The following is a 25,138-nucleotide window of genomic DNA, read 5'->3' as shown; positions in this document are numbered from 1 at the left end:
CAGACCGATCACTGGAGTATTAAAGCTGCTCTTGAGTTTAAGTTTTATCCCCAGAATACTGAGTTTAGCCTCCATCTCCTATCTGTCAAACAGTCTTCGACAAAAACTTGACTGGATTAGTGAGAATGACAGTTTTAGAATAAAGCCAAGAGTCACTGACTGCAAGAACACATCAGGTATTCAGCAACTTCCTGTAAATTACAAGAAATCAGAGTAGAGGAGAGTAACTGAGTACACTTCCTCTTTGTGAGGATAAAGATAAAGCCTGACAGCTTCTCTTGAATTCATTTCATATGCTGTTTTTTCACAGATGAAACCAGCCAACAGTAAACCAGATGCTTTACACCTACCTTCACATGACCTTCATCTGTAAGTGTTGGGCCTGTGTTTCCACAAGCCCTGCTGGTTTAGAAACGTATTCTTGTTAACGACAAAAACAAGATGAACATCTTTTACTTGCTAGCACAATACACACAATACACATCACAGCACCTCCCACGTAAAACCCCCCAAATGGTTCTAAGACAAGGCACTATGTGTGTGTGTGTGTAAACATCTGTATGCATGTGAGAATGTGTGTGTGTGTGTGTGTGTGTGTGTGTGTGTGTGTGTGTGTGTGTGTGTGTGTGTGTGTGTGTGTGTGTGTGTGTGTGTGACCTCCTGCTGACCAAAAGGGTCATATAAGCAGGAAGCAACATCACAAGAAACAGATTTTCCAGATAGAATGTATCTGCAATAAAAGCCTCTCCCAGCACAGTGGTCAGAGACAAAGGAATGTCTTGATCCTATAGATTGAACTCAGACCTTACAAATTTAAGAAGCATAATGATAACATTCAACAATTAGACTTAACACAAAGGATCTCTGAAATTCTCAGAAACTCATAATCCATCTCCCAGTGGGTGCAGCAACCATGTGTCAAAAGTGGTCAATTGAGAAATGCTAAAAAGCGTGTTCATGTAAACATCGTCGGGTCTGCCCTGGTACAATGGGACTTCTGCTCCTGAACCTCTGCGCACAGCGTCTGCAAATCGGGGCTGTACGAAGTCACTTCATCTTTACGCAAGACTGCAGTATATTTTGGTGATCATAACGGTTATACCTTTTGAAATATTAAGCTGTTTTTGCAATTTTTTGGCCCATTGAAATTAATGGACCACATGACAAGTGTGATCACTGATTTTTCTTGCATGGTGAGCTGTGTCTTAGCTCAGTGAGATGAGCAGCCATTCTCAGAGTGGGGGGCCTGGGTTTTAAGTCCCGCTGATGGCAACATTTCTTTTTCAGTTTGCAGTTAAACTTTTTTAAAAGTCTTTTCAACACAAATTTCAGCTTCTTCAGCTGTTGTCAGCAGAAACTTCAGCTTTGTGACCTCTTTTCTGCGCAAGGTTCTGCTTATTTACAACTTTTCAGTAGCATTGTTCTGCTTCTTCACCCATTTTCAACAGAATTTTCATCTTCTTGGCCTGGTTTCAGCTGAATTTTTAGTTTCAGCTGACCATGTCATTCTCATCTATTGTACATCCTAAATGTGTATAAATGGGATCGGATGATGTCCAATAAAAGTAATAAACAATAAATGTAAATCTCTTTTTTTAACTTTGCAGACTCATTTTACCCACTCCAGTGAAAGTGATAAGAAAAGGATCATGGCTTTAAATAGACTATGAACAAAATGAAATACATTTTGTTTATGCAACATAAAAAACTTCTACCTTTTCCAACTCGGATTTTCTGCAGGACCAACACGGACATCAGTTCAGACTGAAATCCAGTTCAGATGGCACACGCAACACTAACTGTGTTCAACCTTGCACGGAGGCCTTTCAATAAATATAAGAAGATGGTTAAGGTGAGAGATTACTATTCTGTCTTTTACAGAAGGGGGGACTAAATGCCAAAAAAGAGAGAAGTTGTTTTTTTTAAATGACGCTTTAAAACAGTTCAAGTATCTTTGTGGGAGAAGGGACTAACTGCGGCCGAGGTTCTGAAAGAGACGGTCGCTTCACCGATGACCCTGGGCTACTTTGAGCTGGTTAACATCAATGACGAACGTAAGACTCAGTGCACAGACATAATTGATCATCTGGACAATAAGAAAATCCAAAATATGTTTTCCACAAGGAGCAGATAGAGAAATAAAAGATGTAGCCATCCCATGGTAGCAGAAACCTCCACATGCATCAAATAATGCAAAGCGCAGAGGTGCAATGACGGTCTTAGATGTAGCACAGCAGAACGGATTGCGTTTAAAAACCCTAATCAAAGAAACGGCAGCAACATTGACCGTAAGGAGGTTTACGATCTACTTTGTCAGCAGTGTCCGCGTCTGAAACAATGGATGGAGAGTAGATTCCCCAGAAATTCTTTCCAGGAAGCAGTGAAATACAGAAAGGAGAACTTTGGAAAGAGCCGACAGTCTTTTACTGAAATTCGCAGTGTTATGTTGCTGCTCGAACTGAGCGAGTCAGTTTGTCTCATAACTGGTTCCTTCATAAAGCAAGGCACAGGGTTTGTGCTACACAGCAAATTCTGGTCTTTGGAATAAACTCTCAGGGAGTTCAGATTAACTACATTTGAGCGTACATGCGTGACCATCAAATGAACTCTAGTGCAGAGTTAGAGTAACTCTTTTCCGGGAGTTGATTTTTCAACTCTTTATAGGAGTTAAAACTAAACTCTCACGGAGTGAAATTTCTACTACCATATAGAGTAAAATTTAACTCATAACTAGAGTTAAGTTTGATATTAACTCTTTTGTAGTGTTACTCATCAATTGAAAAAAGTTTTAGGTTTTAGGTGCAAATTACTACAAAAACACAATTCTGATTATTATGAATGTATGGATTTTATTTATCAAAAATAACATATTCAAATATGAATGCTGCATGGATTAACATACATTCTGTGTAACAGTACTGTAATAGCATAATATCCACCATTATTGGCAGCTAAACAGTTGAGGTCAGATAGGCCTAACATTGGGCGAAAAGAAAAAAAAACAGAATTAAAGGAAAAAAATGACTACAGAATAAGCACTTCTTGTAATGCAGTGTTAACGCGAGGAAGACTCTGTAAAGTCTCCATCAAGCCAACAAATTAAGTAATGCAACTCTCTCACACAACATAAAATTGTGAATCACACCCATATGACATTTGGGCATCAAAACATTTGAAATGTCTTACTTTCTCCCTTCCTAGGACCAGTATCTTCTTAGAAGTGGTTTCATTTACCTGAATAGCAGGACACTGATCATGGAAACACGTTTCATGGTTAACATGCATAACAAAAACAAAGAGAGAGAGAGAGAGCAAGTCTTATTACACACTACAGTTGCAGAGCAAACTACATGAAATACTATATTAAATTATTTTTCTCTAATCTGTTTTATCTTCGTGTTTAAGCTTTTTCAAGTAATGGCAACTAAAGAGTCAAGTATAAGTCAGTTAAGTACTGTATCTACATTTCTTGCATGTATGCTGTCCAATAGAGGCTGAACCATTTGAAGTCCGGCATCACTTGTGTCACTGCTCTGACTGCTGGTGGTTGAGACAGACAATGTATCTGTTAGACTTGGAGAGGAGGGCTCTTCCACATGTTGCTTCAGGACAGTCAAATCTGAGGGTGGCAAATAAAAATATTAGAATATAAGGTATCTACAATCAAAAACACAACACAACAAAGATACCATTTATGCACACAGGGCCAGTAAATTGCACGGTTTGATTAAATTATACCTTCTCCAGGAGAACAGATGGTTATTTTGTATTTTATTATGGTAATATACAATTTACATACCACAAGGTGTGAGTGTCACATAGTGTGTTAGGTCTGAGCAGTCACGTGTGGTGGATCATAAATTTGATTCGTTTTGAAGTTGTACATCTCTGTTCCTTACATTTCATGTCATGCCCTTATTAATGTTTTATTTGTTGCTTTGACTGTTTTCGAATAGAATATGCAGTGGGAATATAGAGGGAGATAAGTAGTGAAAGTTTTGCCTGGGTTGATTGTGCGTCGATCCATTGTTAATGCCTCAGGGCTCCAGTAGGTGGGTTCGCGCGCCTCCTCCTTCACTCAATACAGACGAGTGAGAGTGAGAGCTGCGTGTCTGTGCCGCTCTTTCACCTCTCCTCACTATTTCCCCTTTTTTTTATGTAACTGTCATGCACAAATCTGTATAAATGTGTGTTACTGTTGATTATTACATTGTTATCATTGTTCATTGTAGCGGAAGATGTGAATTGCAGACTATTTTGCTGAGAAGTTCCAGTTAATCTCTGTTGCTGTGTGTCATGTTTTCAATAAAACATCAGTAGTAGTGAGCAAGCTTCTTTATTTTTTTAACGTGGCTCACATCCATGCACGTAAACGTAACCTGCCGCTGCTTCTACAACACAGTATATATCACAATTTGGTTAGACAGCCCCCTAGTGGTGAAGCTGAACTACCCACATAACTCCTATCAACACATCCCCTTTTCTTTAGATGTTAACTGCTGAACAACACTGTGGAAACATACCTAACATTGCATAGCTTGAATTACATCACAAACATTTGTGACAGTGTAAACTACTGAACACACAATAATGCGGAAAGTTCCTTTTTGATATATGTATATATATCTAGCTATATATGTATACACCAACATATACATATATATATATGCTTAAAGGTTTAGTCTATCAGGTGGCTTGATAGAGCGTGCTGATCTTCTGACAATGGGTGACTGGTCTCTTTGCTCCACACTGTCCTTCACGGGTGTTGTTGGTTCAAGTGGTGTGTTGTCATCACACTGTCCTTCCGATGGTCCCATTGTCTTTTGAGTGTACAGTAAACTCCTCCGATTTCTCCTTAATATCAGTCCATCTTCAGTTTTCACATTGTACGATCTTGGGTTTACCTCCTCCAGTACAGTTGCTCTGTTTTCCCAGATGTTTGCATCTTCCACTCTGACTGCTTCATTGGGTGCGAGTGGTTTTAGACTTTTTGAGGACTTGTCAAAGTTGATCTTTTGTCTCTTCTGCGACTGTTTCATTTTGTCTCTCACTTGTTTGTGTTTCCTGGTTGTTGTGTAAGGAAGAGTGGTCCGTAGTTTTCTTCCCATTAATATTTCTGCTGGTGACTTGCCATGCTCCAGTGGTGATGCTCTGTAGCTCAGTAGTGCCAAATAAGGATCTGCCTTACTATCTTGTGCTTTCTTTAGTAACTGTTTCACAATGTGCACACCTTTCTCTGCTTTCCCATTGGACTGTGGATGCAGGGGGCTTGAGGTCACATGTTTAAAGTCATATTCCTGAGCAAATAGTTGGAATTCTCTACAACTATAGCAAGGTCCATTGTCACTATGAACAATCTGTGGTATCCCATGTCTAGCAAATATTGATTTCATGCGCGTTATGACACAAGTAGCTGACATGTTGGACAATAATGCCATCTCTGGATAGTTTGACAAGTAATCAATAACCAGCAGGTAGTTTTTTCCTTATGTTGTAGTATGTTTTGCATTCACCTCTTGGCCATTTCCCATTCAACAGTGTTATAACTCTTTGCAGACTAGAGTCCTTTTGTGTTTCAGCCTTGATCTGATGTGATTTTCTGTCTGACATAGGAAGTGACTCTGCTACCAGGTTTACATGTATATTTACATCCATCTCTCTGGAGCTTTGCTCTTTGTTTGGGGTTGTGCCCCTAGAGAGTGCATCTGCTAGCACAATGTGTTTACCTGGTGTGTAGATCAAGTTGAAATCATAGCGCTGTAGCTTCATCATCAATCTTTGAATGCATGGAGACATTTCACTTAAGTTTTTCTTGATTATGGCTATCAATGGCTTGTGGTCAGTCTCTGCCACAAATGTTGGCAAACCATAGACATAGGTGTGGAACTTATCAAATCCAAAGACAAGCCCCAATGTCTCTTTTTCTATTTGGGCGTAGCGAGATTCTGTCTCTGTCATTGCTCTTGAGGCATATGCCACTGGCCTCCAGTGGTCTCCATAAGCCTGCAACAACACTGCGCCGATCCCGGCCTTCGATGCATCTGTTGACACTTTTGTTTTTCTTTTTGGATCAAAATACGCCAAAACTGGCTCTGTTGTAAGTGTCTTTTTCAGTTGTTGCCACTCGTTTTCCAGTTCTTTATTCCATCTGAACTCGCAGCTGTCACGATGAGTTGTGTGGCTGTCAGTGGCTGGACCCACGTGCAGGACTCGGAGACAAAACATTAACTTAAACGACAGCTTTATTTGCTGGTGAGTCACCCTTGGCGATACATAAACAACAACATAAACTAACTAGACTGGAGATGCTGAAGATTGCAGACAATGAATACACACACAACAAACGTGGAGGACGCAACAACTGGCAGGGAAAAACACAGGGCTTAAATACATACTGAGGTAATTAGGGAATGTGAAACAGAAGGAGAGCACAGCTGGGACTCATCAGACATGACAAGACAAGGGGAGGCAAAACTCAACACATTGACATAGTACACAGACTTTCAAAGTAAAACAGGAAACTGAACAGACGTGGACTAAACTAGGGGATACAGTGACAGAAATCAAACCCAAGAGAATCAAAACACATCATGAAATCAAAGATAACTAATACAAACAGAAAAACACTGAGTCCACAGACTCAGGACCGTGACAGCAGCTATTGTGTAGAAGCTGTCTCAGGTGCACTGTTTTGGCTGCCAGGCTTGGGATGAATTTTCCAATAAAGTTAACCATTCCCAGGATTCTCAACACACCTTTTTTATCTTCTGGACGTGGCATTTCCAGTATAGCTCGTAGTTTTTCCTTGTCCGGCTCGATGCCTTCGGCTGTCAGCTTGTCACCGAGAAAGGTAATGTCACCCACGCCAAACTGACATTTTGCTCTGTTCAGTTTAAGTCCATAACGTTTCACTCTTTCCAAAACCTTTACTAGTCTCTCATTGTGCTGCTATAGTGTGGATCCCCACAAAATGATGTCGTCCATATAAACTCTGACTCCCTCGATTCCTTCGATCATATGCTCCATGGTCCTGTGGAATATCTCAGGAGCTGAAGAAATTCCAAAAGGCATTCTCAAGAAGCAGTAACGCCCAAATGGCGTGTTGAACGTGCAGTATTTTGTACTGTCTTCATGAAGCTTTAGTTGCCAAAATTCTTGGGACGCATCTAGTTTGCTAAAAAATTTTGCACCAGCCATTTCACTTGTTATTTCTTCTCTTGTAGGTATCTGGTAATGCTCTCTTTGTATGTTAGCATTTAAGTCTTTCGGATCCATGCAGACTCCAAGAGCGCCGGTTGGTTTTTTAATGCACACCATGGAGTTAACCCATTCAGTAGGTTCTTCAACTTTTCTTATAACTTCCAGTGCCTCCATCCGCTCTAGTTCCTCTTTGAGCTTGTCTTTAAGAGCAGCTGGAACACGTCGAGGTGCATGAACCACAGGCTGAGCTCCTTCTTTCAGCTTTATCTTGTAGGTGAAGGGTAAGACTCCAAACCCCTTGAATATGTCTGGGTACAGATCCACTATTTCTTTCACACTTTTGGGCTCAGAGCTGTTTATACTGTATACCCGTCTGACTAGGCCGAGTCTCTCACATGCTTTATCTCCCAACAGAGATTCATGTCCCTCTGGCACAATGATAAACATCAGACTGTGATATTTTCCTTTTACCCTGAGCCTGCATTTACCTTTGGTTTTGATTGGTTCTCCATTATATGCTTGGAGTTAGGGATGGGTATCGAAAACCGGTTCTTGTTGAGAACCGGTTCCCACTGTTTCAATTCCTTGGAATCGTTTGCCATTTTTGCAAACGATTCCCTTATCGATTCCAGTCGCCCCGAATGACGTCACCACGTTGCGGAGCGTCATTTACCTGGCAGGAAACACGGCGCCTAAGCGGCTCAAACGCTCAAAAGTTTGATTATACTTTATGAGAACCGATGACGATGACAACAGGGCAACTTGCAAAGTAGATATTTCATTTAAGGGAGGAAACACTACGAATATGCAAAAGCATTTGCTCACAAAACACGCGATGACACGCGTTTTTAATTCCGCTCCGGACTCGTGACTCTCAACCCAGCAGCAACGGTAACGTTTGCACGTCCTCTCCCGTTAATGCGGCAGGTAAATAATCAACTAACAGTGCATATTATGTTAGCGCAATCTGCCTTATTACAAAACCTGCCATTACTGTGCATTTAGGTGACCATGATGAGAGAGACAGACAGAGTCTGGCTGGCGCTCGCTGGTAGTTCTCGCTGCAGTCTACCGGTAGCGTCTCCTTTCAGGCCAGGATAGACTAATGTCACCGAGCAGTGTCTAAGTTTGTGGTCAAAGGCTTGCACCCATTTGCCACAGCAGATGCCCCCGATTTTTGGTAAGTGAATGTGTTTAATTGTGGGCAGGGACATTACTGGATATTCTTGTGTAATTGCCACAGAACAATTTATGTTATACTTTGTTATTGCTACAGAAGAATGTTGCAGCTTTAAGGCAGGGATGACTCCTGGAGTTGCTTTCTCACTGCATATGCTTTATTTCACAATCAGATCGATTCGATAACAAAAACATACAGCAGCTCCTCTCCTACTCCTAGCCCTTCGCTGCGGTGGAAAAAAGAACGACTTCAATCCCCTTCATGGAACATACGTACAAAATAGTTTTCCTGATACACCAATGGGGCGTTCAATGCCATCTTGTAAATATGAGTACTCTGGCAGAGTAACAGTTCAAATGAAAAATACACCAGAACAAACAAGCAAACAAAAAAAGAAGTGTGGGGTACCTTTGAACCAATGAACAAAGTATAACAATTTATACTTTTTAACATAACCCGACCCCGTCAATATGTGATATGTCTCACAAGAATATTTATTTTATTATTTTACATTTACAATTTTTTTTCCTGGGGACCCTGTGACACCCCATTGAAGAGCCGTAGGCTGGATCTCTCAAGATCTCACTGTTGGGTTTGTAAGGCCATGTTACTCCTAAATTTCTATCTTGTTCAAAGAGAAGATATAAAACAAAGCTCTGAGCTAATCGACCTTAGTGTTCTCCTTTTTTTAAAAAAAAAAAAGAATCGATAAGAGAATCGATAAAGAATCGAATCGTTAAACAGAATCGAAAATGGAATCGGAATCGTTAAAATCTTATCAATACCCATCCCTAGGTTTTACAGTATTTTTTTTATCAAGTTTAGCCAGAATGTGTAATGAGGAGGGCAAGGAGGTCTCTGAGTTTACAGAGGAGAGGACAGTCCAACAGGCACATGGGTGAAGATCCAGGCAGAGGGGAAGAAGCAAAGGTAAGACCAGAGGTAAGCATGAGGAGCATCAGCAGCAGGTAAATACAAAAAAACAGAGATTCAGAGGCCCGAGCAACTGCACCACTGAAACATTCAGTGAGGAAGTGATTGTCAGTGAATCACACCTGCAGTAATGTCACTGCGGCACATGTGTAAAGCTTAACTCATTTTAAATACTTTATATTGTGTTCAGTTTACAGTAATGCATCATTTTCTGTGAAAGAACCACGGATCTCTAAACAGCTTTCAATTAGCTCAGAAAAAAGGCGGATTTAAAAAGGAAAAATGCCACAGCTCAATTTACCCGTGGCATATTAAAGTGTTTGTGCTACTTTATGTAATTTTTATGTCATTCTTAGTAGGCAAGTTTTAATTATGCCAAATATTACTCTTTTTTTGCGCTTTGGTTATTATTATTTTTTGTAAAGATACAAATATTTGGGGGACCCATGAGACTCCACTCAAAAGCATCTTATTTTTCCTGCCCAGTTTAAAATCATTTGCTTGTCCTAGTGCCAAGTTTATATCCCATTATTTACATTTTTTGGTACTTCTCCCAATATAAAACGCACCTTTGGTTTCATAGACTGATCATCTCTGCAGTTTTATTCCAAGACTGCAGCACCCCTGTTAGCTTGTTGTTTAGTTTGTATTGGCTGTTGTTTGTGATATTTAATCAGTAGGAGTAATAAACTTTGTCTCTTCCTGATGTGTGTCTTTTATCCTGTCGCCATCTGCCCTCGTCTCTTTTCCGTCACCCCCAACCAGTCACAGCAGATGGCTGCCAAAACACCTATTGGATCAGTGCCTACGATGGTGTAACAGCAGGCACGTGCAGAGGGGGGGGGCTGGAGGGGCTTGAGCACCCGCCCCTTTCCTGATGGGTGCCCAGAGTGCCCTTTTGTTGAGGCAACTTTTAAAAAATTTTTGCGGAGTCTTGTCTGTGCCCCTCAACAATAATATTTAACTATTAATCACAGTTTTGCTAAATAAAAGGATCTGGCTTGCATCAGTCACATGATCACATTTAACCAATGATCGCCCTTGACGGCAGAACGCGCTGGTTACGAGCCGGGAACGAGCTCACAAAGAGCACGTGCATTTTTAGCGGTCCGGAGCTTTAGGAGAAACACAAGTTAACTCAGAGACACAGACTGATGCGACACAACCAGTAAGTAGGTGTACAGCGTACACTGTAGTGTGTAGCACCCAGGAGTATCAGCTTATTACGTACACGTTGGTAAGCTGTCTTGTTGCAATTGACGAACTGAAACAAACGAGCGTGCTGTGAGTGCAACAGGGTGACAAACATACCTGTCCTTTTATTAACTGCACAAGTAGTGCTGGTCATAGCTGCTGGCTACCTGTGTAAGGCTGTCATGTGTCTGTAGCTCTGTCACCGTTTTAGGGAACATATTTAGTTTTAAAGCAAGTTACATAGCTTTTCCTGCCTTTCTGGAGGGATTATATTCCACTAAAAAACGATCTAATATGCATGTCCACATAATTATGCATTATTATAATTATGATATATTAAAAAACACAAGCTGTATGTAACGTTGGACCCAAGAAATATAAGCTGGAGCGAATTTGACGACAGCCGAACTTTTATTTAATACTGTGCGTTTGTACAGGGACACAGACACTCCCGCTCTCTCTCTGCTGTCATGTCCGCCCTCCTCCTCCGACTGTCACTGCCAACATATAAAGAGACACAATCACTGTCAGATCCCAGCACACCTGTTCACCCCGCCCCTGCACCGCCCCGGGAGCTCACTGCGTCACCCCTCCTCTGCAGCTGGCCAGAGACCACACCCACGCCACACTGTATTTTAAAGAACATACATTAAGAAGCAGATTATATTAGATTTATATTTTAAATAAGACAAAATTTGGATTTTACAGCAGTAAAATTATTGTATCTCTACAGTTTAAACATGTAATAAGCTTTTTTTTTTTTTTTTTTTTTTTTTTTTTTTAAATGACATCAGAAACAGCAGTATGCGACATTACGTGATGGCAGAGCTTCAGTTCATCCTTTGTCATTTTTTTTTTTTTTTTAAATAAATAGGACAGGGGGAATGAATGAGAGAGAGAGGGGGAGAGAAAGAAAGAAAACCCAAGGGGAGAAGAGACGGTGAGAAGGGGGGGGAAGAGAGACAAAAAAAAAAACTCCTGGGTCACCTGTATGGAGAAAAAACAAACAAACAAACAAACAAACAAACAAACAAACAAACAAACAGAGGAGACAGCAAACAACAAAGAGCAACATAATAATAGAGAAAACAAAGCACCATCACAATAAACTAGCTAGTCATAGATATCAATATTTACTAAATAATAAACGATATTGTGCAGCACGCAAGATAGACAGCGCACAGTGTGCTTTGAGGCAGCAGCCAAGAAAGCTTTAGTCCGCGTCTGTGAATACCCATGTGTGCATACCTGTGTGGATCAGCATGCTTGCATTCCAAAGGTTTCTCCATGTAATGATCTGCTAGGGAGTGTGGGGGGGCCACAGCCCTGTCCTCCAGGGCATGAAGCAGGTATGGAGGAGATCAAAACTCCAGACATCCAGAGGCCCCCAGAACACAAGAGACCAAGGAAGACCAACAGAGGGGCAGCCGCGCCACTGTTCCAGTAAGAGCTGAGGAGAGTCCCAGATGAGGGCTCACTCAGCAGCCGCGGAGCAGAAGCCAGGGGGGGTTGCAGTGACGCGCCCGTGAGCTCCGCCGGCCCCCAGCTGCGCCTGAGTGACCGAGCCCTAGGCCAAGAGGCCGGGGGCACCCCACCTCCAAAGGGGCCCGAGCGAGCCCCAGGCCCCAGGCCCCGACAAGCGGCCGCCAAGGAGTGAGCCGGTGTGTACCCGGACGCCCACCCCCAGACACAAAGAACCACCAACACACCGACACCTGAGGGAGTCCGCCACCGGCAGGGGAAGTGGTGGTGGGTGGAGATAGGCCTCCAAACCTTGGAGGGCCTGAGGTGTCCCCAGAGAGGTGGCGTCTGATACCCAACCTGACATATAGACACAGACATACAGGCACACACAGACACAAACATCCATTCCCACCCTCATGCTCTCATATGCACTTACTCCACACTCAACCAACGTGGAGACAGACATAAAGAGACGCTGTACACACAATCACACTCCCCAAGCGTACTCTACAAACCGGGTCTAGGTACCCTTGCCCCTGGAGGGGGGAATTGCACCCAGACCCAGGTGGTGTTACCCTTTTCCCTGCGGTGGGGAGAGGCAGACCACCCCGACTCCGCAGCAGCAGGGAGGCCCCACACCCCAGACCGCAGTCGGACGGCCAACTCCTCCTACTAGCCCCCCCGCTCCAGCAGGCCGCAGAGAATGGGGGTGGGAGAAGACTCCAAACCTCCCTCCACCCGCTCATTGTAGTGTTGATGCATATGTGTTCTAAGGTGCAATTAAAACCCAGGAGGGCATGGAGCTACCTGCCAAGGAGCAGCAGGTAAGCGCATGGTCCCTCCTGCTAGCCCTCAATGACTAAGTGTATTTAAAATTGAGAGGTGGGCAACGACGTCAGGGGTGAGGTGTACACCCTGATGGTGATTTGGACTCCGTGATTGTGCCCACCCCCAAGATCCTATATGTATGTGTAATGAGAGTGTGAATAATGTGAATGTCTAAGTTGTGGGATAAAATTGAGGCAGAGGCAGCCAGAAGGGGACAGGGGGGGGGGGGGGGGGTAGCCTCCCCTGCACCCTGGTGACATACCCCCACTCCAAGGCCCTGCATGTGTGGGTGGTTGTGGAGGAGCGGGAAGAGGGAGGCAGCTGGAGATGGGGAGGGAAGGAAGGGAGGGGCAGGTAACCCCTCCCTGGGGCCAGCTCCCCCGCTGACCCCAGTAGGCACTCCCACCCTCCGCGACCCGCCAGGGAAGGGGGGCCCAGGCCCATCAGACCGGGGCCCAGTGCAGTAGCGCCCCCCGGCTCCACAGAGCCCTGGACAGTCCACCCAACCCCACCACAGAGAAAACTGCACCCACCCCACCAACCACACATCTTCCAGACTACATAAGACGGTAAACGCCCAGGCTGAGATCTTCCTCCACCTCTCCTGTATCTCCCCCTCCTGCAGAGAGTTCCTGAGAGAAGAAAGCTCCTGCCAGATGTGACCATCCCCCCCACCAGTTGAAGAGCCCCCCAGGCGGCTCGATGCACCGGCGGCACCCTGCTCCAGGGCCGGGCCCCCATGCACCCACCCGCCCACAACCCCGGCAACACACCAACCAGGACCCGAGCCCCCGAGGCCCGGCCCGGGCCCCCGCCCAGAGACGGAGCACCCCCAGAACCTCACGCCCATCCCGGACCCACCCAGGGGCAGCCAGGTTGCCAGGTCAGTAACCCACGTCCGTCAGCACAGACCCTCCCCTAGCCCCGCTGCACGCAGCCGCGAGGAAACAGTCACCTGAGAGCCAACAGAGCCCTCAACCGGACGTGACCGCTACCCCGGGTTGAGCCCCCCAAGGAAGATGCCTCCGGGGAACCCCCCAACGCCCTAAGCCTGTCCCTACCCCCTCACCAATCACAACAGTGAAGGCGGGACCAAACTATGACCCCCCACCCCCACTAGGTGATGGAGCTGATAAAAGGGGCCCAGAGCAATTGATCTGATGTGGTGGCAGAGGCTGTGTCAAGACTAATGTAATCTAATAGATAATTTCTATATTGGTTAGAATTAAGATTATTTTTATTTTTCCAGTTCATGAGGACTGTTTTCTTGGCTATGCATAGGGCAGTGAAAACCATATGGGCGATATTCTTTTCTGAAGTGACATTATCTAAGCTGCCCAACAAACACACTAAGGGGGAGGTTGGAATGTTACATTTCAGACATTTTGATAAGTCTTCACATATCTCGCGCCAAAACATGTAATAAGCTTTGCCCTGCACAGAGTGGATAGTGAAACAAATGGAATCATCATAAATACATTATTTCATATTTATTACTTCCCCCTCCTCTTTGCTTTATTATTGTAGCTCTAGTAATAAATAATAATGTAAGGATTCTGGATCAGCACCGAGATGCCCAAAGTATATACAGTATTCTGAAGGTCTAAAATGTCACTGTGTGTGTGCATGTGTTTGTTTTATGTATATGGATTATTTTTAATTATTACTCATGATATGACATTGTCCAGACAGAATTTTATTGGAATTCCACGTGAAAGACCAACACAAAGTGGTGCACACGTGAGAAGTGGAACGAAAATCATACATGATTCCAAACATTTTTTACAAATAAATAACTGCAAAGTGGGGTGTGCATAATTATTCAGCCCCCTGAGTCAATACTTTGTAGAACCACCTTTTGCTGCAATTACCGCTGCCAGTCTTTTAGGGTCTGTCTCTACCAGCTTTGCACATCTAGAGACTGAAATCTTTGCCCATTCTTCTTTGCAAAACAGCTCCAGCTCAGTCAGATTAGATGGACAGCGTTTGTGATCAGCAGTTTTCAGATCTTGCCACAGATTCTCGATTGGATTTAGATCTGGACTTTGACTGGGCCATTCTAACACATGGATATGTTTTGTTTTAAACCATTCCATTGTTGCCCTGGCTTTATGTTTAGGGTCGTTGTCCTGCTGGAAGGTGAACCTCCGCCCCAGTCTCAAGTCTTTTGCAGACTCCAAGAGGTTTTCTTCCAAGATTGCCCTGTATTTGGCTCCATCCATCTTCCCATCAACTCTGACCAGCTTCCTGTCCCTGCTGAAGAGAAGCACCCCCAGAGCATGATGCTGCCACCACCATATCTGACAGTGGGGATGGTGTGTTCAGAGTGAGGTGCAGTGTTAGTTTTCCGCCACACATAGCGTTTTGCATTTTGGCCAAAAAGTTACATTTTGGTCTCATCTGACCAGAGCACCTTCTTCCACATGTTTGCTGTGTCCCCTACATGTTTGCTGTGTCCCCCACATGTTTGCTGTGTCCCCCACATGTTTGCTGTGTCCCCCACATGTTTGCTGTGTCCCCCACATGTTTGCTGTGTCCCCCACATGGCTTGTAGCAAACTGCCAACGGGACTTCTTATGGTTTGCTGTTAACAATGGCTTTCTTCTTGCCACTCTTCCATAAAGGCCAGCTTTGTGCAGTGTACGACTAATAGTTGTCCTATGGACAGATTCCCCCACCTGAGCTGTAGATCTCTGCAGCTCGTCCAGTCACCATGGGCCTCTTGGCTGCATTTCTGATCAGCGCTCTCCTTGTTCGGCCTGTGAGTTTAGGTGGACGGCCTTGTCTTGGTAGGTTTACAGTTGTGCCGTACTCCTTCCATTTCTGAATGATGGTTTGAACAGTGCTCCGTGGGATGTTCAAGGCTTGGGAAATCTTTTTGTAGCTTACGCCTGCTTTAAATTTCTCAATAACTTTATCCCTGACCTGTCTGGTGTGTTCTTTGGACTTCATGGTGTTGTTGCTCCCAATATTCTCTTAGACAACCTCTGAGGCCGTCACAGAGCAGCTGTATTTGTACTGACATTAGATTACACACAGGTGCACTCTATTTAGTCATTAGCACTCATCAGGCAACGTCTATGGGCAACTGACTGCACTCAGACCAAAGGGGGCTGAATAATTACGCACACCCCACTTTGCAGTTATTTGTAAAAAATGTTTGGAATCATGTATGATTTCCGTTCCACTTCTCACGTGTGCACCACTTTGTGTTGGTCTTTCACGTGGAATTCCAATAAAATTGATCCATGTTTGTGGCTGTAATGTGACAAAATGTGGAAAAATTCAAGGGGCCCGAATACTTTTGCTGTATTTAGCAACCAAGACTCTTCAGCATGCTCTTGTATTGCTTATAAGACTGTTCACTGCATCTGGAGGAGTGCTTGGAGTGGAAGGGTCAGAGATTAATTCATTCTCTGAAAAGCATTGAACACTAGCTTTCTCACCTAAGTGGTCAGAGAAGAAAGAAACAAAAAAGGACAGCTGTGGTTTTATTGAACTGGAGTGGGAAGGGTGGTCAACCAAGTGTCATGTTACACATGAAGAGTAGAAGTTCATCTTCAAGTTATACCATGTCAGTGACCTTCATGGTTCCTACATTCACATTGGATTTTCTAAAACAACACGTGCTGATTAATTTTATGAACGGCTGATAATCATTGACATTCACTTGTTTATCTCTTTGTAGTCTTGTACCTTGTAAAAGTTGTAAAGATTACTTTATGCATTTTGTCGCTTAGAGTATTTTTGCTCTGAGTTATTAGAGGAATTCCATAATCAAAGGCAATTACTTCCTCAGTGCCAAAAACTTCCAGATATGTTCTTTCACAGCTGCTTAAACATCTGTATCTGAGCACACATTTTGATATTTGTCCTCTAAGCTCTGGTCAGTTGGTGGAAACACACATGCTCATGTTTTACTATCAGTTGACAATCATTGATACTCACTTGTTCTTCTCCTTGTACTGCATCTGAAGTCATAAAGATTACATTAGTCACTGATTCACTAGAATAAGGTTGAATCTAATGCTACAGTGACCTCCCCTCTGTACTGTGTAATATAAAAGTCAGTCAGGTTTGCAGATGACACACAGATACTGTTGAGTTTTCACTGACAGAATGGAGATCACGCTGTTTTTCTCGCTGTTGCTTCTGGTCTGCTCTGTTTCCACAAATCAGACAGAGGCAGATGATGAAATTCTTGACCAGCAGATTTCAAACCAACAACCCTGTCCACAGGAAATCCATGCTGTGCTCAGAGAGCTGACTGCCTCAGTGGCTGAACAGAAAGTGGAAATCAGGACCTTAAAACAAGAGAATAAAGGTAGAGTATGATGTCAGGTAGTGAGAAAAATGACAGCATGAGGAAACCTTCATATGAGCCCCTGTTACAGAGATATCAATGTCACTTCATGAATCTATCACTAACGTTTCTCATTAATTTTTTTATTTTTATTATTTATTCATTATTTATTCAATAATCTAACCTACTAAAAATGAAAAGATTCAAATGATGCAGATAAATAAAATTCATATTGACTTATTTATGTTCTTTTCTGTCAGACCATGTCGCAAAACTGAAAGACCTGGAAATGCAGAACGTTGAACTTCAGAGACAGAGGTCTGAAATTGACAAACTTAAACAGCAACAAATAATAAATAAATAAATAAACTTTATTTATAAAGCACACTAAAAAAACAAGGGTATACCAAGGTGCTTGACAAAAATAAAATAGGAAAAGGGAGATGGGAGGGAAAAGAGAAAGGACCTGGCACGTATCAATTATAAAAACCATCATAAGATATAAAAGTAGTTCACAAGCATAAAAAATGTACCAGCGCACACAAGTGTTAACTGGGTGGAAAGGCAAGATTAAAGAAATAAGTCTTAAGCCGTGATTTAAACAGTGGCATAGAGTCAGACGCCCGGATAGCGACAGGAAGGTTGTTCCATAAGACCGGGGCAGCTACAGCAAACGCGCGGTCACTGCGAGACTTCAGCCGAGAACGAGGTTGCTCCAGAAGAATTTGGGTAGCAGAGCTAAGTGCTCTGACAGGAGTGTGTAACCTGAGAAGCTCATTGAGGTAGCTCGGCGCAAAGTTATTAATGGTTTTGTAGGTGAAAAGTAATATTTTAAATTGAATACGGTATTTAATTGGAAGCCAGTGCAAGCCAGCAAGAACAGGAGTGATGGAAGAAAACTTCCTGCTACCTGTCAAAAGGCGTGCCGCCGCATTCTGGACAGTCTGCAATCTAACGAGAAGGGTGGAGGAAAGGCCAATGTAAAGAGAGTTGCAGTTCATATCCAGAATCGGATTCTTTTGGTTATTACCCAAAGCTCGTGACCATAGGTGAAGGTGGGGACAAACTGATAGGAAAGAGCTCCTGCCAGCCACACAGCCACCTGCGACAATCACAGACATTTATCTACCGGCTTGACTGGCGGCTGCAAAACATTGCAAGATAATCTTGGTCAGGTATTCTTCCAGTCCACAACTTTACCACGAGTGTTGTTATATCAATTTAATTGTCCCACAAGGGGAAACTTGGGTGTAACAGCAGCAAGAAAACACATATACAAACAAACAGTACACATGACACAGAACAGAAACATACACAATTCTTACATATTTACATGAAGGACAATGGTTACCAAAAACTGAGTACCATACTGTTGTTAAATTAAATAAAATTAAATACAGATAAGAGGCAACCCTGGTTGTAGTGTGAATCGGTTGATAAAACAGTGCACGATACAGCGCTGATGTAAACATCTGTGTTTGTTGGGAGCAGTTCAGATTGTACAGTCTGACAGCTGCAGGGAGGAAGCACCTGCGGAAACACTCCTTCATGCATCGAGGATGCAGCAGTCTGTCACTGAAGCAGCTCTGCAGTTCAGCAACATCTACATGCATGGGGCGGGAGATAAACTGCTGCTCCAACATACCACACTGTGAAAAATGACAGATGCCACCACAGAGTCATAGAAGGTCTTTAAAAGCGCTCCCTGGACTCCAAATGACCTCAGCCGCCTCAGCAGGTAGAGTCTGCTCTGACCCTTCCTGTAAAGAGCATCATCCCTGTACTTATACTTTTGTGTTGCTCTCTCATCACATCTTCATTATTCTCATCACTGCTTAAAACAACACACATCTTTTTTTAACTGTCCTTTCTCCAAAACAGAAAGTGGCATTACAGTTGTTTCAGGCTGAGAGACACAAAACGCTCTTCGTATTATCATTCATATATCATCCACACAACTATTTTATTTCTTTTTGTCCACTGGGCAGGTGACCTGCAGAATCATGTCTGCCCCAGCTGGATACCTTTTCACACACACCGTGACGTCAGACACACTCACAGTCACTTCATTCGTCAGACTTCTTTTAAGTTTGCAGCAGGCAACGCGACTGAGTATTGTGTCAAGATAAGTAGGAAGACCACGCTATAATGGACAGTTGAAGGAAAAGGTCAAATTTACAGGGAATCGTTTTGTTTTTGGACAGAAAGATGAGAGTTTGATGTGTACATGGCTGTGAACAAAAATATAAATGTGGTGGATCATAAATTTGATTAGTTTTGAAGTTGTACATCTCTGTTCCTTACATTTCATGTCATGCCCTTATTAATGTTTTATTTGTTGCTTTGACTGTTTTCGAATAGAATATGCAGTGGGAATATAGAGGGAGATAAGTAGTGAAAGTTTTGCCTGGGTTGATTGTGCGTCGATCCATTGTTAATGCCTCAGGGCTCCAGTAGGTGGGTTCACGCGCTTCCTCCTTCACTCAATACAGACGAGTGAGAGTGAGAGCTGCGTGTCTGTGCCGCTCTTTCACCTCTCCTCACTATTTCCCCTGTTTAAGGGCACAACATAAACACTGAGGCTTCAAAATGCAGCATCTACAACACTGTCACTCTGCCTCCACCATGGAGACAGTCTCCATGGTGATGAGTACAACTGGCAGCTGAAACTGTTGTGAACTTCTCCATGAGTCATATTTCCTGTTTCAGAGCTGCTGATTGGCTCTTTGGGCCCTTTACCTTCAGGAGGTCATGGACGAAGCACTGAAGTCGTTTATCACGTAAAAAATATTTTTAGTTTATAATAATTTGATAAATAATAAAATATTAATAAAAACTGGAGGTTTTTTTAGAACTTAGATTTTAAGCTATTTATGCCTTTTTTGCTGCTCCTTTTTAAACTTATTCCCTTTAAACTGTATTTATTCTTTTTAAAATATATTGGTTATTGCACTGTAGAGGCTGCTGAGGAACAGTATTTCGTTTCAGGCTGTGTAACACGAAATGACAATAACCAATAAAGTCTTGAGAGCTGCCATCATTGTTCCAGCAGGAGGCAGTAAAACACCAAACTGCACCTGTTGTGCTGAAAAGGTGTGAGCATGTGCAGTAACCCAGTAAGTTACCTGAATATCTCTCTCACACACACACACACACACACACACACACACACACACACACACACACACACACACAGTACTGATACTAATGACTCGCTCTCAGATCTATTTGGGTTTAATGTCAGGGTATATTTGTGGATGAAAGTTTTGTAGGACACATGATGTGGACAGTCTGGTAATCCCAGAATATTTTAATGTAAGAAAACTCCAGACAGCTCTGGAGAAAGTTTCAGAGTAAAAGCCCTGGAGTGTTTTACATGTTATTCTGTTGGATTAAATCTGACGGAGCTGATTCATAAACACTTCACTGCCAGGTATCAGGTGACCTGCAGAGACTGATCCTACAAACACTCAGAAACAGAGTAAACCAAACTGCACCACAGTGATCAGACGAAACCTTCCTGACATGAACACAGCTCCTCAGTAAAAACTGTGAACCAGCAGAGAGACTACACCCAGCACCATACACCACCTCTCTGACACAGTACACCCTCGGGCAGGTGGTGTCCCCATAAACAGTGTGAGAAGCTCTGATTATTTACTATGTTCAAACAAACTGAGTGTCCACAAACGTCTGAGCTCACAGTGAGAGCTGCTGGCACAGTTTGGAGGTGTTCTGCCCCCTGCTGGACACACAGAGCTACAACATGAGGATCAGAGGAGGCTGGTGCTGCTTCACCTTTAGACACAAGAAGGAGGTCAAAAAATGTAGAAACAGAGATTGTTTTTAAACCTGTAAAGGGGGAAATCCTGACGAACCAATCCACAGCCAGAAAAGAAGACTAACTCTGTGCTGCTCCAATCAGGAATCAGCTCTGTTACTGTGTGAGTGTGTAAAGTCACAGAGTAGCTGGTTTCAAATGTATCTATAAAGTTTATTCACATTTTATTTAGGCTTCAAAAAACAGTCCAAGTTTATTTCTTTGGACTTTGTTCACTTAGCGCCACCTGGAGGACAGTCAGCTCCCTGCAGCAGCTCTGGAGGACTGTTAACTGATGAAGAGCTCGGACTGCACAGCCTGCTTCATCACCGACTTCTTTAAATAAACATGACCACGATTAGTCGCAGCACCTCAGACAAACACTTGTTACACAGCAGCCGCCTTCACACCGACTGAGCTCCATCACAGCTTCAGAGCTCAGCTTACTAAAGTCAAAGTTTATTTCCTCTCAGGTTTCTTACTTTCAGTAAAGTTTCACTGTTAGAGCCCTGACCAGCATCCTGCAGCATCTGGAGCAGCTGTGTGGTGCTGTCATGGCAATAAGGATCCAAATCTGTGGGGATGTTTCCAGCAGGGGTTATAACCTGCAGTCAGCAAGGTGTGCCTAATAAAGTGGCCGTGTTTATGTCCCAGTGCAGCAGCATCAGAAAACGGTGGTTTACATCTCTGTTACAGGAAACCTGAAGAGTTAAAACACCAGAGAAGAAAATCTAAACGTTACACAAAGAACATAAAAGAAGTAAACTTCATAAAAACTTCACAAATGATGCTTTAAATGAAAAATAAATCCCTGTAAATAATTCAACAGGTCACATGTTAGAACCACCTTAACTAAACTCTGTAGCCGCTCACTGTGGTTTGTCCCAGCAGCTCTTAGGAAACAAACTGCTAACTTCAGTGTCAGCACACACTGTTAGTAAACTATGCAACACTGAATTCAGGTTTCAGTTGTGTTAAGTTGTGAAGTTGTGATGAAAGTCTTCTTACTGACACAGGTAGGATGGTCAGGCGTCCTCTGTTCCTTCACCGTTCATGAACTGTCACTTATAAAATGCTGCCAAACATCAACTACACTCAATAACTAAACGTGTGCAGGTTAAAGTGATGGACGCCCAGATCTGCACTCCAAATACAAACAGACTAAAGGTGTTTCCTCCAGAAACAAAGACAATATTTACAAAGGTCTCACAGGTAAATTGTGAGCGATCACAGCAGCATCTCATCCTGACTAACAGCTTTTAGATGCAGGGAGAGCGTCGTGGTTCAGAGGTGGTTCAGCAGATGATGAAGGCCTTTCTGTTGCATTGTGTAGTGCTGTGGAGGCCATGATGGTCGACTGGGTCTGCTTCTACTGAACTCACAAACACTTCTGAGGTATTTACACCTGAAGCCTCATTGAATGTGAGTCAGAAACAAACGGCTCAGCTGTGATTAATGGATGTTTCCCTGCATTTCTATTTTCACACAGTTTATTTCTTACAGCAGGAAAACTGAACAGAATGTATGTAAGAGGTCAGAGTGAGGATGACGTCACTTAATACAGGAAATACATGTTTGTCTGTTTTGATGATGAAGGACTTCTTCAGCTCTGTAAACAGCTACACTTGAGAGGACAGAGGTGATTTCATGGATCAATAACAATGTGTTTATCAGCTTTCATCATCGCAGTGCAGACATGACGTCAGATCTATCAGAGTGAAGGCCGTCTCTCTGATGACGTCACAGAGCAGAGTCCTTCTGTCCAATAAAGGATCTCAGATCAGCTGCTGCCATCTTGTGGCCACAGTTGGTTACTGTCTCTGAAAGTTGTCTCATGTTTCCTGTTGTCCTGCTAACAAAGGCTGGAGCTCATCATGCTGAGAGGGCAGCAGCATTTTGTGGCTCTTCACACATGTTCATTATATTCTGATGATCCTGGATGGAGACAAACTACAGATAAGTGTGTTCAGCCCAACTAGTTTATCTCATTACAGCAGTTTGATGTTTCCCTTTGAATCCCCCTGAAGATCCTGACAGTGAAGCACGTACATAATACTCCAGCCTTTCAACTCTGAGCTTATTTAGTTCTATTAATACACTGAAATCTCATTTGTGTCATGAAGAAAGTCTTTAATCAAACAGAATTCAAAGATCAGAAACATTTCATATATGGAGTTAAACATGAATCATTGTTTCAACAACATATTTATTGTTGTCATAAACAGACAAGAAGACAACAACAAACTGCTCCTCCCATTCAACACATGTCAGTCCATATCCCAGCAAACTAAATCATCTCCATTTACACATCAAATAGAAACATGAATCACTTGTAATGATTAGAAACTTGATAGAATTTCAAATCTAGTTTGGGGAGTCATTCAGTGAGAAACAGTGAAATGATTTTCCATGTGAAAAGGTGGACAGCAGAAACAGAAAGAAACAGTGAAACTAAAAGAGAAACAAAGAGCTTTGGAACAACGAGGCAGCAGGAGGACAGCTGCAGTTTAACAGCTTCAACTCACTGACAGGAAACAACATTAGAAACATCATCATCCTCAACTCATCTGCTGCACTGACACTGACACCTTCAACGGACACACCTTCAGTTTACCATCACCAGTGTCAATGTATGGAAACATCCTGTGAGTGAAAGTGTGTGTGAAGGTGTGTATGTGTGTGTTAGTATCAGGATCAGAGAACGACAGCTTTCCTCTGTTCCAGTCCAGATTCACTCTGATCCTCTGGAGCTTCTTCTCTACTGAGAGAGCAGTGACAGGAGCTGATGGTGAGTGTGCTGAGTATTTACCTTCATAGAAAAATATTGTCCATAATCCAGACAGTTTGTCTCCCTTCCTCTGCACAGACTCTGCTAACACACCCAGTAACCACACTGTACTGTCTCCAACTTCAACATCCCAGCTGTGAGTCCCTGAGTTAAAGCCCTCAGAGCCCAGGACAGAGTAGAACAAATCAAACCTCTCTGGATTATCAGGAAGCTGCTGCTTCTCTCCTCCATATCTCACACTGGTCAGATCTTCAGACAGGATGAGTTCTGGATGAGCAGTGTTTGGGTCCAGAATGAGAGAAGTGTAGGAGACCATGTCCTTCATCTTGTTCCAGATGTTGAAGGTCAGATTGCCCAGGTGTTTGGCCTGGTCTATCAGAGCTCCTGAGGGCAGCTGTGGATCATCCAGCAGGGGGCAGCGCTGGACTCTTTCCACTGCAGCCTTGTAGTTGTGCAGGAATGAGACGTCTTCAGCTCTCAGCTCGTCCTCTGTGGCTCTGACTGTGTCTGAAAGAGCTGCTATCTCTCTGCTCAGAGCCTCCATCTTCTCCTTCATCATCCCACTCTTCTGCTCCTCTTCCTCCCTCAGTGCAGCCAGCCTGGCCTCCTCTTCCTCTGCTAGAAACTGCTGAAGCTTCTTAAACTGCTCCTTAATCTGCCTCTCTGTGTGTCGGGCCTGGACCTTAATGTGTTCTGCTGTTTGATCAAACTTCACTTGAACTTCTTCACAAACCTTTAACTTCTTCTTTAAGGGCTCCAGAGTTTCCTGAAGTTCCTTCTTGTGTTGTTGTGCAGCTTCATCGATGGGTCTGAATCTGTGATTGGTGTGTTTTTCTGAGGCACAGCAGACGACACACACTGGCTGCTGATGGTCCAGACAGAAGAGTTTGAGTTTCTCAGAGTGCAGACTGCAGAGAGCCTCTGAAGCTCTCTGATCTCTCTCCTGTAAGAACGACTCACACAGGTTCTTTAAAGCCAGATTTAAAGGTGGTTCATCCCTTGAAGATCTTTTCTTACAAACTGGACACTCGTGTGTTGGTCTCTCTCTCCACCATCTCTTCAGACAGTCTTTACAGAAGCTGTGGCTACATGACAGAAGAACAGGATCTCTGAAGACCTCCTGACAGACCGGACAGCAGAGATCCTCCTCTGATCTGGAAGCCATTGAGTCTGTGAGTGAAGCTGAAAACAGCAGACAGGAAGTACAGGCAGTCCTGGCTCCCCTCCCTCCTCTACCACCTTCACTGAAACTTCCTTTGAGTCGTGTTTTTGCTCAAACTCACATTCAGTGTGTGGAGCGTCAGCAGCTTGAAGCAGCAGTGTTGGAGTTTTCCACTTTTCTCTCCTGTAGCTGGACTCACTCAGAGGAAGCTGCTAGTTTGGTCTGAGCTCAGTCTGATCGTCTGTGCGTCTCTCTTTACTGAGGAC

General features: G+C 43.4%; 1 protein-coding gene across 2 annotated transcripts; it reads right to left on the bottom strand.

Moving 5' to 3' along the window:
* Positions 1-16,894: 16,894 nt before the first annotated feature.
* On the bottom strand, positions 16,895-24,887 carry LOC146673172 (nuclear factor 7, ovary-like). 2 transcript variants are annotated; one of them, XM_085401769.1, is made up of 2 exons: positions 23,499-24,875; positions 16,895-17,286 (listed from the first exon to the last, which is right to left on the bottom strand). In XM_085401769.1, the coding sequence occupies exons 1-2, from the start codon at positions 24,873-24,875 to the stop codon at positions 17,266-17,268; spliced, it is 1,398 nt and encodes a 465-aa protein (XP_085257895.1). In that variant the 3' UTR covers positions 16,895-17,265. The 2 variants fall into 2 exon arrangements, with proteins under 2 accessions (XP_085257895.1, XP_085257896.1); XM_085401770.1 differs by lacking the exon at positions 16,895-17,286 and having other exon boundaries at positions 23,158-24,887.
* Positions 24,888-25,138: the final 251 nt, after the last annotated feature.

This window comes from Rhamphochromis longiceps, linkage group LG3 (assembly GCF_057381845.1).
Source record: "Rhamphochromis longiceps isolate RC_006_pf linkage group LG3, R_longiceps_female_GT1.1, whole genome shotgun sequence".
Lineage (NCBI taxonomy): Eukaryota > Metazoa > Chordata > Actinopteri > Cichliformes > Cichlidae > Rhamphochromis > Rhamphochromis longiceps.
The sequence above is the reverse complement of the archived record's forward strand: the minus strand, read 5'-3'. Positions and strand labels throughout refer to the sequence as shown.